This window comes from Carcharodon carcharias, chromosome 22, assembly GCF_017639515.1.
Source record: "Carcharodon carcharias isolate sCarCar2 chromosome 22, sCarCar2.pri, whole genome shotgun sequence".
NCBI classification, from domain to species: domain Eukaryota; kingdom Metazoa; phylum Chordata; class Chondrichthyes; order Lamniformes; family Lamnidae; genus Carcharodon; species Carcharodon carcharias.
Window position 1 is genome coordinate 41201191 of NC_054488.1, and position 15682 is coordinate 41216872.

General features: G+C 44.7%; 1 protein-coding gene across 1 annotated transcript in view; it reads right to left on the minus strand.

The window, feature by feature from the left end:
- Positions 1-10094: 10094 nt before the first annotated feature.
- dnai2b (dynein, axonemal, intermediate chain 2b) overlaps positions 10095-15682 on the minus strand; it is a 75327-nt gene continuing 69739 nt past the window's right edge. Inside the window, exon 14 of the mRNA XM_041217232.1 lies at positions 10095-10310. Within this exon, the coding sequence (XP_041073166.1) occupies positions 10296-10310 (15 nt within the window). The 3' untranslated portion in view covers positions 10095-10295. The remainder of the gene's footprint in view (positions 10311-15682) is intronic.

Below are 15682 nucleotides of genomic sequence, written 5' to 3' on the forward strand. Positions count from 1 at the left end.
ATAACATCCATTATGGAAAAGGTCAATTAGAGTTTCAAAAAAAAGGCGGTCCCCAGAAAAATAACGAACTTATATCAGCCACAATGTCTGGAATTTCATGATCACCCAAAGGAACATCGGAACATATTTTTTCTTTCTTATGGAATTTAACCCTTCTCAATTCCACCTCCTTCACCTTGCAACCTGTTCTATTTTGCATGCTAGTGTGTGTGTGTGTGTATGTCGCAGGGTTCGGGATACGTTTTTTTTACCTTTTTAATAAGTCTTATGTTTTTACCTGAGTGAGTTTTTAACAATAACAATACTTGTTAATTCAAGAGATCTGACTGGCTTTTTCTTCATATAGCTTTACATACAGTCAGTTAGACACTGAATTAAAAACTTACCAACTTATTAAAAAATTCAAACTCTGTTATAGCCAGCCTCGGGGGTGGAAAAGAGATGAATTTGTTCACCCCTCTGGACTTGGTGCAACATATGTTATATTAGGTTATACTTTTAGAAACGTTTTAGAGATGGCACAGACTAATGTGTAGCTTTATCAATGTATCATGCCTCTGATGTGGTAAAATGTGGATTTATGCTTACAGTTCTAATCTATTCTGCTTGGAGAAGATAGAGACTTGTTCTTTCCCACCAGATGGATGAGCAAATAAACAACATGCGAGTCACTTTAGATTATTTTGCACAACTTTTGGAATAAGATTAGTGGTAGAACCCACTCTAACTGCTTGTGTTATATGGGTGAAAAACAAAAGTGAGTGGAATATCAATTATTTTAACATATAAAGTCATGTTTGAGAAAATGATCAACTCTACATCTTCTGGGAGCTGCAGGAACTAAAAAAACCATGATCTGCTTCGAGATATCATTTGTTTATTTGTGAAATTTTGAAGTAATACTGAAGATGTAGCAGTGAATTGTGATGGTTAATGTGTAAAGTTAAAGCACATGGGATTGGGGGTAATATATTGGCATGGATTGAGAATTGGTTAACAGTTCGGAAACAGAGAGTAAGAGTAAATAGGTCTTTTTCGGAGTGGCAGGTGGCTAGTGGGGTACCGCAAGGATCAGTGCTTGGGCCCCAGCTATTCACAACATGTGTCAATGATTTGGATGAGGGAACCAAATGGAATATTTTCAAGTTTACTGATGACACAAAGCTAGGTGGGAATGTGAGTGGTGAGGAGAATGTTAAGAGGCTTCAAGATGATTTAGACAGTTTAGTGAATGGTAGGAAAAGCAGAATGGCAGAGTATCATTTAAATTGTGATAGATTGGGAAATGTTGATGTACAAAGGGACCTGGTTTCCTTGTATACCAGTCACTGAAAGCAAGCATGTAGGTGCAGCAAGCAGTTAGGAAGGCAAATGGTAGAATGGCTTTCATTGTAAAGAGGATTTCAGTATAGGAGCAAGGATGTCTTATTGCGGCAGTACAGGGCCTGGGTGAGACCACACCTGGGGTGTTGCGTGCAGTTTTGGTCTCCTTACCTAAGAAAGGATATACTTGCTATAGAGGGAGTGCAGTGAAGGTTCACCAAACTGATTCATGTGATGGCAGGATTGTCACATTAGGAGAGATAGGGTCGACTAGGCCTGTATTCACTGGAATTTAGATTGAGAGGGGTTCTTATTGAGATGTATAAAATTCTGACAGGTCTAGGCAGACTGGATGCAGGGATGATGCTTCCACTGGCTGGGGGTTCTGGAACAAGGGGTCACAGTCTCAGGATATGGGGTAGGCCATTTAGCACTAAGATGATGAGAAATTTCTTCACTCCGAGGGTGGTGAACCTGTGGAACTCTCTGCCACAGTAGGCTGTGGAGGCCAAGTCACTGAACATATTTAAAAAGGAAATAGATAGATTTCTAGACGCAAAAGGGGTCTGGGGAGAGAGCGGGAGTATGGCGTTGAGATACAGGACCAACCATGATCATACTGAATGGTGGAACAGGCTCGAAAGGCCGAATAACCTACTTGTGCTCCTATTTTCTATGTTTCTATGCTGCGATCTGAGACATTGCAGGTCCTATGGTACAGTATTACATATGAAGCCAATTGTAAGTTTACTTGCATTATAACATGTAATAAATTAGAGGTTTTGTTTATTGCAATCATTGGAAATATTAAAGAAGTTAACAGTCATAATTTTGAATTGTTGATGATTAAATCACCATTGTTAAGATTACCAGACAAATTAAAATGCATAAATTTTGATAATTAAAAATAACCTTATGACAACATATCAGCATTGCTACTTTGCATGTAAACTGATGGTGTCTCATCATTCCTGAAATTTGTCACCATTGCTGTACTGAGACACAATAGCAGTACCACTGTTGCTACGATATACTGGTGATAATATTTGAGTATCACCTGATATTAAAACAAAATCTTGATGGACAGCTAATTGAATTCAATATGCAAAGCATATTCAATTAAAGGGCTGAATAACAGCCAGCTCAGTTCCCAGAACTAACAAATGTTAATTTTGACGGGAACCAGAAATTAGTCCAGGTATTCATTGGCAAATGGGAGTACAAGTTCTAAAACAAATTCCTAAATGCAAGATGTATGGTTTCCTTTAATAGCTGTCCTGCTAATAAGAATATTGTTCAACACTGTGGTGTTACCATTAAGTTTCTATAATAAATAGAATCTGCATAAAACATATATCACAGTTAGTTTCATCATTAACTTGTGCAGATGAAAGTTCCATTTATACAGATTTCTCAATGAAGATATTATTCACTCACTAGGAAGGTGGGCAGGTAACCTACAGCTACTTCTATGCAAACACCATTCTAGAGTGGTCATTGAGTGGTAACGATTTACCAAATATTCCATTATTTATTGAATTTCTGCTCTTTTCATTCATATATCACTGCGCCAGCTGAAAAATTAAAAAAAACCAGCTGCCCATTTTAATCCCACCTTCCAGCACCTGGTCCGTAGCCTTACAGGTTACAGCATATTGGGTGCATATCCAGCATGCTTTTTAAATGAGTTGAGAGTTTCTGCCTCCACCATCAAACCAGGCAGTGAATTCCAAACACCCACCACCTCTGGTTGAAGATGTTTTTCCTCATGTCTCATCTAATCCTTCTACCAATCACCTTAAATCTGTGCCCCTGGTCACTGACCTGCCTTGCAGATGATGATCACACCCCTGAAACTTGAAAGTGAAAGCTATTGTCAGATGGGACCCCTGATCTACCCTGCTTGAATAAAGAACAGCATATTTTGGAACTGTATAATTACGAAGTGCCACATTTGTGTGGGGAGTGATGTAAATACTTGTGGTTGAGTAAGATCTTTCTTTGTTGTGTCATGTTAAAATAAAAGCTACAAAAAATGGAATCTTGTTAATAATTTCTTCATTTGGGGGCCATTCAGTAACTTTGGTTATTTTGGTTTATGGCTCCACCATGAGGATTGTAACAAAATCAAAATTAAGAGTGAATCTTTTGAATACTGCAGCAGGAATCTAATCAAGTTTGTATTGATCTCCTATCTGATTTTATTTATTTATGAGATTCTTATTGTTTTTCAGTGATGTAAATCATTTGTATTCTGAGTTTTATATAATTCAGAATTTAGCAGATTAATTTGCATTCAACATGTTTGATTCACAAAAAATAAAGCTGATTTGAATCTGAATAACTTAGCTGCTGATACTAAAAAGACAACTTTGCACCAAGTTGCCTTGAACAAAGTCCATTGAAAACTACTAGAGAAAAGAATGAAGTTCATGGGGATAAACTGGTAATTGCTAGAGTCCTTTAACAATACTGATGTAATGTCTGCACCTCACTTTCCCAGCTCAGATATTGTTTATTCAGTTGGCATGAGCATATCAAATGTCATGATGACCTTTCAATGAATTTAAGAACGCTGTAGCCGTTCACTATAAAGTGACAATTTGCAAAGGCGAGTATTTCAATTTCCCTTTTGTTGAATTATCACTCCTTGGGGAAATGGCAATTTTGCTGACAGAAAAATATTAAAACTACAGAGTGAACAGAATAATGGAGCATCTAGAGAAACGTAGATCTTCAGATGAGTGCCTGTTAGGTGAGTTCATAAACAACAGCTTATATTTATATAGCACCTTTAATGTAATGAAACGTCTCAAGGCGGTTCACAGCAGCATTATTAAACAAAGAGGAGGTGGTGGTGCAGTGGTATTGTCACTGGACTAGTTATCTAGAGGCCCAGGGTAATGCTCTGGGGACCCAGGTCCAAATACCACCATAGCACATGGTAGAATTTGAATTCAGTAAAAATCTGGAATTGAAAGTTTAATGATGAGCATGGAAATCTGCCATCCTTACCTGGTTTGGCCTACATATGACTCTAGATCCACAACAACGTGGTTGACTCTTAAATGCCTTCTGAAATGGCCTAGCAAGCCACTCAGTTGTATCAGAACCGCTACAGAAAATTGGACTCCCTCCCTAACAGCACTATGGGTGTACCTGCACCACATGGGTGCACCGGTTCACGAAGGCAGATCACTGCCACCTTTTCAAGAACAATTAGGGATGGACAATAAATGCTGGCTTAGCCAGTGACCTCCACATCCCATGAATAAACTAAGAAAAAGTATAACACTGAACCGCACAAGGCGATATTAGGTCAGTTGTCCAAAAGCTTGGTCAAAGAGGTAGGCTTCAAGAAGAGTCTTAAGTGTCAACTGTTGGTAGTTGAGGTTTTTGTGCATTAAAATGTTTTGAATTTTCCAATCAAGCAGTTTGAATAAAAGAGAAACTCAATTTTTTAAAAATTGTACATACAAGTTATGTGACTTTAGATTATCAATAACAACAATTTGCATTTATATAGGAACATAGGATGGGAGTAGGCCATTTAGTCCCTCGACTCTGTTTGCTGCTCAATTAATTAATTGAACTAGTATAAGCTGTCTTTTGTGGAAGACAGCACCAACAATATGACAATTAATGGAGTTATTAATTAATCAAAGCACAAAATTTCCAAGAATTCAATGAAATAAATGAAAAAAATTAAGTGTTCTTTTATCAGTATGTAATTTTCCCTGAAATGACATATGTTATCACATTTACAAACAGAAAGCCAGTTGTGTTAGGCTTTACATGCCCAGGGTGTTTAGGAGGAGCATTTGAATATCCCTTGGAAACAAACTTAAGGCTTCCTCTTCCCTGTTGTCACTTTATATGCCTGATTGCTATTGATATAAAATGTTTCTTGTTTTTCTGTTCATTATGATCACCAACTGTAGAAACAGCCAATAACCTGCCTTTATTTACACCCAGGAGATAAATACTCTGAGCCACCCTGAATGATTCTGCAGGACATTTGTCTGAACACAGACAAATCTAGGATTAGTTCAGTACTCTCAGTAAGAGCAATCCGGGGAAAGGGGCTGAACGGACATGTTAGAAAACTTGAATTGCAAACTGGGAGGGACTCACAGCAACAGAATAAATAATTGATCAGAAAAAGCAGGAATTAGACAGAGGGGAAAGCAAAGCTGACCAGCATGGCACTCTTCATTTTACATTCCTGGGTCTGTTCTCTCCACTTTATTCTCCTTTAAGCACAATGCACAACAAAAGTCCTGATGCGCTTCACTAGAACTTTACTGAGCAAAATTTGACACTGAGCCACAGGAAGGGATATCTGGACAGGTGACCAAAAGTTTGGTCAAAGAGGTGGTTTTAAGGAGTGTCTTAAAGGTAGAGATGCAGATAAAATTGAGGAGGGATTTCCAGAGCTTAGGACTAATCGCAATGCTACCAATGATGGAGTGATTAAAATTGGAAATGTGCAAGATCAGTAGACCATAATTCATTTTGTTTGGATATACTCACCTAAGTTATAAATGTAGAATAGTGATGAAGATTGCTTAATGTTGTTACAAAAGAACTATTGAATTGTGGATGTAGAACATGGTCAATAACTAATCAGTCTTAGACTACTCAACATTATGGTAGCTACAACATATATCTTTTCAATATCCTCTTGCCCAATAAAGAAGTCACATGTACGAGCCCCCACCCATCTTCTGCATGGTGAACAATAGTCAGTATTTCTCTGCTTAAGGTGCAGGCCTGACTAATCCTACCTTTTGCTCTCTGTCTCTCAGTTGGCTGCAGACCATCCAAGACCAAACTGCAACACCTGTCTGTCTGTGATATCCCTGGGTTTATAAGGAAGCCTGTAACCTGATCTCAAAATGGCTTCCTTTATCTTTTTCGCCATGGCAGTAGAAAAAACATTGACTTTGTATCTAAGCAGAAATGCTAATCAGTTATCTCTGATCCCCGCTCTTCTTTCATCTTAGAAGTGAAGGGGTAGTTTACAGCACAAATGTTTACAACTTGATCTTGATACCACCTTTGTGGGACTTTGGGAGACAAAGGGTCTACCCATTGTGGATTTAGGAATGGCTGTCATTTGTTCCCAAGTGTAAATAACTTGTACCTCCCTTGCAATAAAACAATGTGAGTCTCTTATGATCTCTAACAATTAAACCACCCAGGCTTGCTGTCAGGCAGATTCCAGCATAGGTCATATGACCTCCCCTTTCCTCTACCCTATCATTAAAGCGACAGTCCCAAAGTATAGTAATCTTATAAACCAAAGATGCAATCCTAAAACATAATAATCTTATAAACTGCACAGTTGTAACAACCGGCAGAAATGCTGATTCATTATCTTCTAAACCCCCAACTCCATTCTATCTTGGAATTAAATAAACAGTTTAAAGTATAACCATTTACAAAACCTGACATTGCTAACATCTCCCTGTGACTTGGAGACTAACAGTCTACCCACTGTCAGCCCAACTGCCCTAGTCATTGTTTATAGGTATGAATAACTCACACCTTCTTCCCAGCAAGACAACAGGGGCCTCCCCTTTACCCTTTAACAACCAAACCACCCAAGCTTGTTGTCAGGCAGAATTCAGCACAGGTTCATATGACCCCCTTAATTCCTCCATTTTACCCTAAATTAAAGAGACAGTCCAAAATAAACTATCTTACAAACTTCATAGTGTATTTATAACATTTTCTAAAGGTGAAGCATCTGGCAAAGAAGCAATGTAACATGCTAGGCAGACTTACAGGATGGATTGCATTGGGACACAGAATGCTGACCATCTAGACTCATAGATGTTTACAGCACAGAAGGAGGCCATGTGGCCCATCGTGTCTATGCCGGTCAATAAAGATCTGATTACACTAATCCCATTTTCCAGCGCTTGGCCCATAGTCCTGGAAGCTATGGCAACGCAAGTGAATATCTAAATACTTCTTAAATGTTACGAGAGTTTCTGACTCAACCACCCATTCAGACAGTGAGTTCCGGACTCCCACCATGCTCTGGGTGAAAAAACGTTTCTTCAACTCTCCTCTTAGCCTTCTACCTGTTATCTTAAATCCATGTCCCCTGGTTATTGACCCCTCTACTAATGGAAAAAAGTGCCTTCCTATCCACCCTATCTATGCCCCTCATAATCTTATACACCTCCATCAGATCCCCTCTCAACCTTCGCTGCTCCAAGGAAATCAACCCCAGCCTATCCATCTTTCCTCATAGCTCAAGCTCCCCAGCCCAGGCAGTATCCTGGTAAATCTCCTCTGCACCCTCTCCAGCGCAATCACATCCTTCCTATAATGCAGTGACCAGAGCTGCACGCAGTACTCCTGTTGTGGCCTAACCAGCGTTTTATACAGTTCCTGCATAATCTCCCTGCTCTTGTATTCTATGCCTTGGCTAATAAAGGCAAGTATTCCATATGCCTTCTTAACCACTTTATCTACCTTCCCTGCTACCCTCAGGGATCTGTGGATATGCACACCAAGGTCACTCTGATCATCAGTACTTTCCAGGGTCCTGCCATTCATAGTGTAATCCCTTGTCTTGTTAGCCCTCCCCAAGTGCATTACCTCACACTTTTCCAGGTTGAATTCCATTTGCCACTGCTCTGCCCACCTGACCAATCCATTGATGTCCTCCTGCAGTTTACATCCTCATCACTATTTACCACCCTACCAATTTTCATGTCATCTGCGAACTTCTTGATCATACCCCCTATATTTAAGTCCAAATCATTTATGTACACCACAAACAGCAAGGGCACCAGCACCGAGCCCTGCGGAACCCCACTGGAAGCAGACTTCCAGTCACAGAAACATCCCTCTACCATCACCCTCTGCTTCCTGTCTCTCAGCCAATTTTGGATCCAACTTGCCACTTTGCCTTGGATCCCATGGGCTCTTACTTTCTTGACCAGTCTGCCATGAGGGACCTTATCAAAAGCCTTGCTAAAATCCATGTAAACCACATCAAATGTATTACCCCTGGTTACCTCCTCAAAAAATTCGATCAAATTTGTCAAACACGATCTTCCCTTTATAAATCCATGCTGACTATCCCTGATTAATCTGTGTCTCTCCAAGTGCAGATATGTTCTGTCCCTCTGAATTCTTTCTAGTAACTTCCCCACCACCAAGGTTAGACTGACTGGGCTGTAATTTCCTGGTCTAACCCTTCCTCCCTTTTTAAATAATGGGACAGCGTTAACAGTCCTCCAGTCCTCTGGCACTTCACCTGTGGCCAGGGAGGATTTGAAAATTACTGCCAGGGCCCCTGATATCTCTTCCCTTGCCCCTCTTAACAGCCTGGGATACATCTCATCCAGACCTGCAGATTTATCCACTTTTAAGGCCACTAAACACGCTAGAAAATCCTCTCCCTTATTGTTAATTTCCTCTAATATTTCACAGTCCTCCACCCTGATGCCTATACCTGCGCCGTCCTTTTCCATTGTGAAGACTGATGCAAAGTATTCATTGAGGATTGTACCCACATCTTCCAGGTCCACTCACAGATTACCGCTATGTTCCCTAATTGGCCCTACTCTTTCTCTAGTTATTCTCTTGCTCTTCATATATTTAAAAAACCCCTTTGGGGTTTCCTTTACTCTACCCACCAATGCTTTCTCATGCACTCTCTTACCTTTCCTAATTTCCTTTTTAAATTCCCCTCTGCACTTTTTATACTCTAGGGACTTTGCCGAATTAAGCCCTCGGTATCTGCCATAAGCTTTGCTTTTTTCTTAATCCTAACCTTTATGTCCCTTGACATCCAGGGTTCTCTGGACTTGGTCCCCCCCTTTGTCTTTACGGGAACATACTTGCCATGTACTCATGCTATTACCTCCTTGAATGCCTCCCACTGCTTTGACACAGTTTTATCTGCAAGTAGCTGCTCTCAGTCCACTTGGGCCAAATCATATCTCCTCTTAGTAAAATTAGCCTTTCCGCAGTTTAGAATTTTTATTCCTGGCCCAACCTTATCCTTTTCCATAATTATCCTAAGTTTGAATGAGTCATGGTCACTATCTCCAAAATGCTCCCCTACTGATACGCCTTCCACCTGCCTGGGCTCATTTCCGAACATTAGGTCCAGAACTGCTCCCTCCACTGTTACTTTGGAAGCATGATCTGGAACCACCAACTATTTAGTTCATTGAATTAGAAACTTAGGGTGGGCCTTTCCAGCCCCACCTACCACAGGGACTGTCCAATCCCACCAAAAGTCAATGGACTTCTGGCTGGGTCGCTGCATCACCCAGTCTTAGGCTGGGATTTTCCAGCCCTGTTGTGGCGGGACCCACCGTGGAAGATTCGTCATCCCAGCCAAAAGTCCATCGATTTTTGGCGGGACTGGACCACTACGACAGCGGGCAGTGCTAGAAAATCCCGCTCTTAGTCTCAGCGCTAGTTGTAGAGCTGACCAGGTTAAATGCCATGAAAATTCAAGACCATTATGACTGCTATCAGCTGCTAGCCTTGCTTAAATGTGGCCTTGAAAAGCTGTTCTCTCAGCTGAGGTTTATAGTCATGAAACAACTGTCCTTGTTGACTGCGAATGGTTCATCTGGGAGCAAAAGCTCAGAAAAAAAAATCATAGTAGCTTCTCTTGTCTTGACAGTTTCTTCTTCTTCAACTCAGGGAAGCTTGCTTTTGCAACAAATTGACTTTGTTGCTGTTCAATAAATCTTTACAATGCAACATATATAGAAGAAAGTCACTACAAAGACAATGTGGAACTTTTATTTAAAAATTCAAAGAAAACCATGTTTTGAATAAATTCAATGTAATATGAAAATAGGTGCATTTAATGTCCAGATGTCAATACCCAGTTTCAAGATATTAATCTTCTGGATGCTGGCTGTTCTTTCAATAATGAAGCAAATTGAATTAATTTACTCAGCTGACACTGCAGTTCCATTTTTTCATTAATAGTCATCCATCTAAAAAAAAGACAAAGGCTTTCATTAGAAATATACAGTAATCTGAGAACAAGATCTGCAGTGTCATCTCTGGACTGAAATAAAATTATATTTAGAAATACCAGCTGAAGAAGTGCTTTATAAATTTGCCTCATTTTTGGAATTAATCTTTTATATTCAGCATTTGTCTGTTGTAAACACAGGGTAGAATTTTACATTTGTGGGTCAGGCGGGCCCAATCGACTCGGTGGCGGTGGGTGGCCGATTGCCGCTGGCAAAGCGGGCTGTGCCGCCATTTCCCATGGGCAGGCCAATTAAGGCCCACACCGCGGCTTTGTGACTCCCGTGAAGAACGGAAAAATAGTCATGGGGCGGGCGGCCTCAGACTGCCGGTTCCAATGGGGAGCCGGCAGCTTGTTTAAAGAGTGGCCAGGCAGCCTGCTTGAAGCAGTGCACCATGGCCACTCGTGGAGAGGTAGAAATGCTCCAAGGAGGGCAGAGGAGGAGGAGGTGGAGGAGGAGGAGGGGTGCAAGCTGCAGTAGAGGCCAGCGGGGGGAGCCACTGTGCACCCAGATTCTTGGACACATGCCTTGCTGTCCTCCTGGAAGAGGTGGGGCAGTGACGTGATGTTCTGTATCCTGAGGATGGGAGGAGGAGGGCCCCCATGTTACCAGGCAGGCGTGGGAGGAGGTGGGCGAGGCCAGTAAGTACCCATGATGATGTCAGACGCACTGGCACACAGTGCCGAAAACGAAAATGATTTGCTGTGCTCTGGACGGGTGAGTGCCATGTCTGTCTGGGCTATTTGAGGCAGAAGGCAGCCTTAGTCTTTGCCACCCCCCCACCACCACCACCCAACCATGTATGGCTGCCGTTACTGCATAGGGCATCTGTCACAAGCTGGGTGGGAAAATGGGTACTGACAATGCTTACATCAGCCTTAGTGGCTGAGGAGGAGATGGACTTCCTGTGCAGCATTTGTTTGTTTCTGTGGCATTTGAGTAGTTTGGGGGCAAGCTGCAGGGGAGGCCGGTAGACACATACTCAGAACTCCAACACATGTCAAATTGATGGTAATGACATGGTCCAAGGGGTGCCTCAAGGTCCTTTGGGCAACTCCCATCTGCTGGCATCGGTGCCGCACCTATTTGATCCTCCTTTCCATGGGCGCTAGGACCCGTGTGCTATTCAAAGCGATGGACACCGAATGTGTCCAAGGGGACCTTAGGGGGAGAGGTTTGGGACTAGCCGTACTATCTTTTGGGGACTCATCATTAGTAGTGTGGACAGGAGCTGCTGGAGGCCTCAGGTGGCCCACTGTGGTTGGAGTGCGGCATGTGCATGCAGAGTACATGAGCGACCTGCCCCAGTAAATCCTCTAATGTGTTTTGCAGGCAAAAAGTAACCACAATTTTGGGAGTGCCTGAGGATTGGAGGTGGGCGTGCCCTCCTCCAGCGCCTCACCCCATTCGAGGAGCAGGCCATGGAGCTGGGCAGGAGGCAGGAGGCCAGGGCGGCCGGGGGTGGCGAGGCTGGGGTCCAGCGGGCAGGTATTTGAGGTCCACAGTCCCATCCACTCTATCTGCCCACCATCCAAACCACTGATGGTTGCTGCGATCGTTAATGCTGCAACACGGCTCATTCGCTGACTGAGGCATTCTGACGTCTGGGTCACATAGGAGGGACCCTCGTCCCCTTGATGAATAGCCTCTCCACCACCTTCCAAAGTCGCCTTATCCCATTTGTGACCACTGTCACCATGGTCTCACACGCCATTGGATTGCCGCTGTACACCCAAAGACTTATTCTATTTTCGGGGGTTTGGGACCTCCTGCACCTTTCAGCCAGAGCGCCCACATTACTCTGTCCACAAGGTCCTCAGCACCTCAGCTGTGAACCTCAGGGCACTCAACTTAGATGAATGACCCCACGTTACTCATCCCGGCGCCAAGGGGAAATGTTGCCTTCTGGCCACCCGGTCTATATCCCTCCTTACAAAATGAAGGGCAATAATATGACCTCTCAATTTCCTGGGTTCGGTGGAAAATGACACAACTGGTTGAAATGTTTCCTCAGCCGCGCAGCTATCCGGGTAACAATGCATCCACATCAGATACCTCTGTGCTCTCCCCACTCCTCTGGTTCTTTACAAGCCATGTGTCATTCATGAGGCCATCTAACCAGCCTGTTTGCACATGGGTTTAATGCTTGGGGCCATCTTGACTCATTTGGACCTCACCAATATTCTTCTTTTAAGGGTCTTTAAGCGTGAGCTACTAATGAGGCTGGGGGGGAAAGGGATGAAAGGTTGAACTGAAAGTACGCTAACTGATGCACTGTCCTTGTTGTTAATTTCAGCATCACCACCAGAGCGACCTGCACGTCCTCAACGCAGCCCCCCTTCCACACCTGAGGGGCAACATGTGTAACTTGCGGCACATCATTTTGGCCAGCCAGGCACGAGCACAGACACACACACCTCAGTGGGGAATTTACCAGCGGCTAGTGTCCCGGGTCCTGGTGGAGAGGGCACATCACGATTGCTGGAGGAGATGGTAGGGGCAGAGAGTGCTGACGGCTCCAGCAGCCGGAGGACTGCAGGGGATGAGGCACATGCTGAGTCCGGCACCAATGACGTGCCTCTGGAGTTGTCCCCATTGCAGCAGCTGCAGGAAAGGTGGCAGGAAGTGCAGGGTTGCATGAGGGAATGGTTCAGTTGCTCTCTGCGATGGAGGAGTCTAGGCAGAGTGCATGTGAAGAATCTGCCCTCAGGGCAGAGCATCAGGATCCTTCAATGAGAGATTGCCGACTCTCATCGAGAGGGGCTTCCACCAAATGGGTCAAAATATGATTGGGTTACGCTCTGACCTGCAAGCCCTCACAGTGGTTCTGGCCACAGGTGGTGTTTTCCATTGTGGGAGATGTTGTGGACACCAAGCACCAGCACTTGGTGCCCATGCATCTGCGGTGAGCAGGGAGGTAGATTTGAATCTCACATCGGCGCAGCAGCTACCTGCCATCGCTGCAAGCTCCTCTCATGGTGCTCCAATCTCTCATTGAAGGATCCTGATGCTCTGCCCTGAGGGCAGATTCTTCACATGCACTCTGCCTAGACTCCTCCATCGCAGAGAGCAACTGAACCATTCCCTCATGCAACCCTGCACTTCCTGCCACCTTTCCTGCAGCTGCTGCAATGGGGACAACTCCAGAGGCACATCATTGGTGCCGGACTCAGCATGTGCCTCATCCCCTGCAGTCCTCAGGCTGCTGGAGCCGTCAGCACTCTCTGCCCCTACCATCTCCTCCAGCAATCGTGATGTGCCCTCTCCACCAGGACTGCCCTTCTGCCAGTCAACATTGCTTCTGTTAAGGCTGCGACAACTGGGGAGGTGCCAGTTCAGGAGCTGGCCACTCCCTCCCAGGCGGGGCCATCACAGGCTCCACGGGCCAGAGGATGCCCGCCAAGGTCAACTAGGCCAATAGGACAGCAGAGTCAGCAGAGTCAGCAGGCTGTCTCATAAGCCACTCTGAGCAATGGGGCGGCACCTAGACGTGGCACCCGGAAACGAAAACTTAAGGCATCATAGGCACTCTCCGGGTAGGTCACTGCTGATTTTGTGCTGGCCTTAGAATAGGGACCCCTTTTTGTAACATTGTCGAATAATCATGTGGGCTTTAATTGTGGACAGAATAAAGTCCACCTTTGTTACCATGGCTGAGCATCTTTTCATTGTGATGCTTTTTTCATTTTCACATAATTATCATGAGTGTTACAGTGGAGGTTGATGTTTCTGTGCCAAGGCCTTATTTGCAGCTGAACAGGTAGAAGAGGTAGCATCTAAGTGCCACGTGTGGAAGTGCCAGGCAATGCTGTTCCTGCTGATTCATGTGTGTGGAGCTAGCTGAAGGTTCTTTGGATTAAATTGTCCCGGGTGTCCCTGCCTCCTTGTTGTAAACTCGGGTCATTGTGGTGGCCCTCATCATCGCCCTGTGCTTTCTCATCCTCTGAGGCACTGCTGGATTCATCATGTACAGCCTCAACCAGGGCGTCAAGGTCTTCATCGTCAATTCTATCTCCCCTTTCCAGCGCAGGATTGTGCAGGGCGCAGCAGACTACCACAATCAGAGAGACGCGATCTGGGGGGTACTGCAGTGCGCCCCCTGAGCGGTCCAGGCAACAGAAGCGCATCTTGAGAAGACCAATGGCTCCCTCCACCACAGCCCTTGTGGTGCTGTGGCTCCTATTGTACCGATGCTCAGCTTCTGTTCTTGGACGGCGTACTGGCGTCATGAGCCAACTTCACAGGGGATAGCCCTTGTCACCCAGCAGCCAACCATCTAGCCGAGCTGAAGCACTGAAGAGCCCCGGCACCTGAGAGTGTCTGAGGATGAAGGTGTCATGGGAGCTGCATGGGAACCTTACACAGACTTGTAAAATCTGCATCCTGTGATTGCACACTATCTGTGCGTTCATGGAGTGGAAGCCCTTCCTATTAACAAAGGCACCGGGCTCACCTGCTGGCGCTTTGATGGCCACATGTATGCAGTCTATAGCACCCTGGACACGGGGGAAGCCAGCATTGGCTGCGAAGCCTCTGGCTCGCGGTGCCTAACTTGCGTGGTCGCAGCGGAAGTGGATAAAGGTGGATACCCGTCTGAACAGAGCGTCTGTAACCTGCTTGGCACAAGTGTGGACAGCTGATTGGGAGACAGCACAAAGATCACCCACCCAGCCCTTGAAGGAGCCAGAGGCATAGAAGTGGAGGGCATCTGTGAGCATCAGAGCCGCTGGCATGGGGTGTCCACCCACAGAGTTAGGGGAGATCTCAGGGCCAATCATCTGACAGATATAGTTGACTGTTTCCCTTGAGAGTCTGAGCCTCCTTCGGCACTGCACCTCAGTCATATGGAGGTAGCTGCTTCGCCGCCTATGTACCCTGGCAGCAGGATAGTGGTGTCGTCTGTGGCCCCTTGCACCTTGGACAACCTCTTGGCCCTGCACCCCTTGTGCTGCGCCTGGACACCCAAAGGTGCCTCCATTGGAGGCTGATTGTTCAGTCTTGGCCTCTTCCTGATTCTATCCCTCCCTTCCTCCTCAGGGGAGCTGCCTCCATTGGAGAGGTCAGAACCCATGCCCCAGGCTAAATGGAGGCCTCTGGAAAGCTGCAAGGCTGAAAAAGAATGCTGTCTGCAGAATGCTTTCACTTTACACAAAAACCTCTTGGACATCGATGAGAACTACTAACAATCACACAGGTATGTTTTAAACACTTTCATCAATTCTAACTTTGTGAAAAACATGAACAACTCCTCTGAGTCCACATATCCCAACATTGCAAAAGTTTTCTAAAATAATCTCCTACCTGCCTTCCCGTTGGGCCCGTGCGCTGAC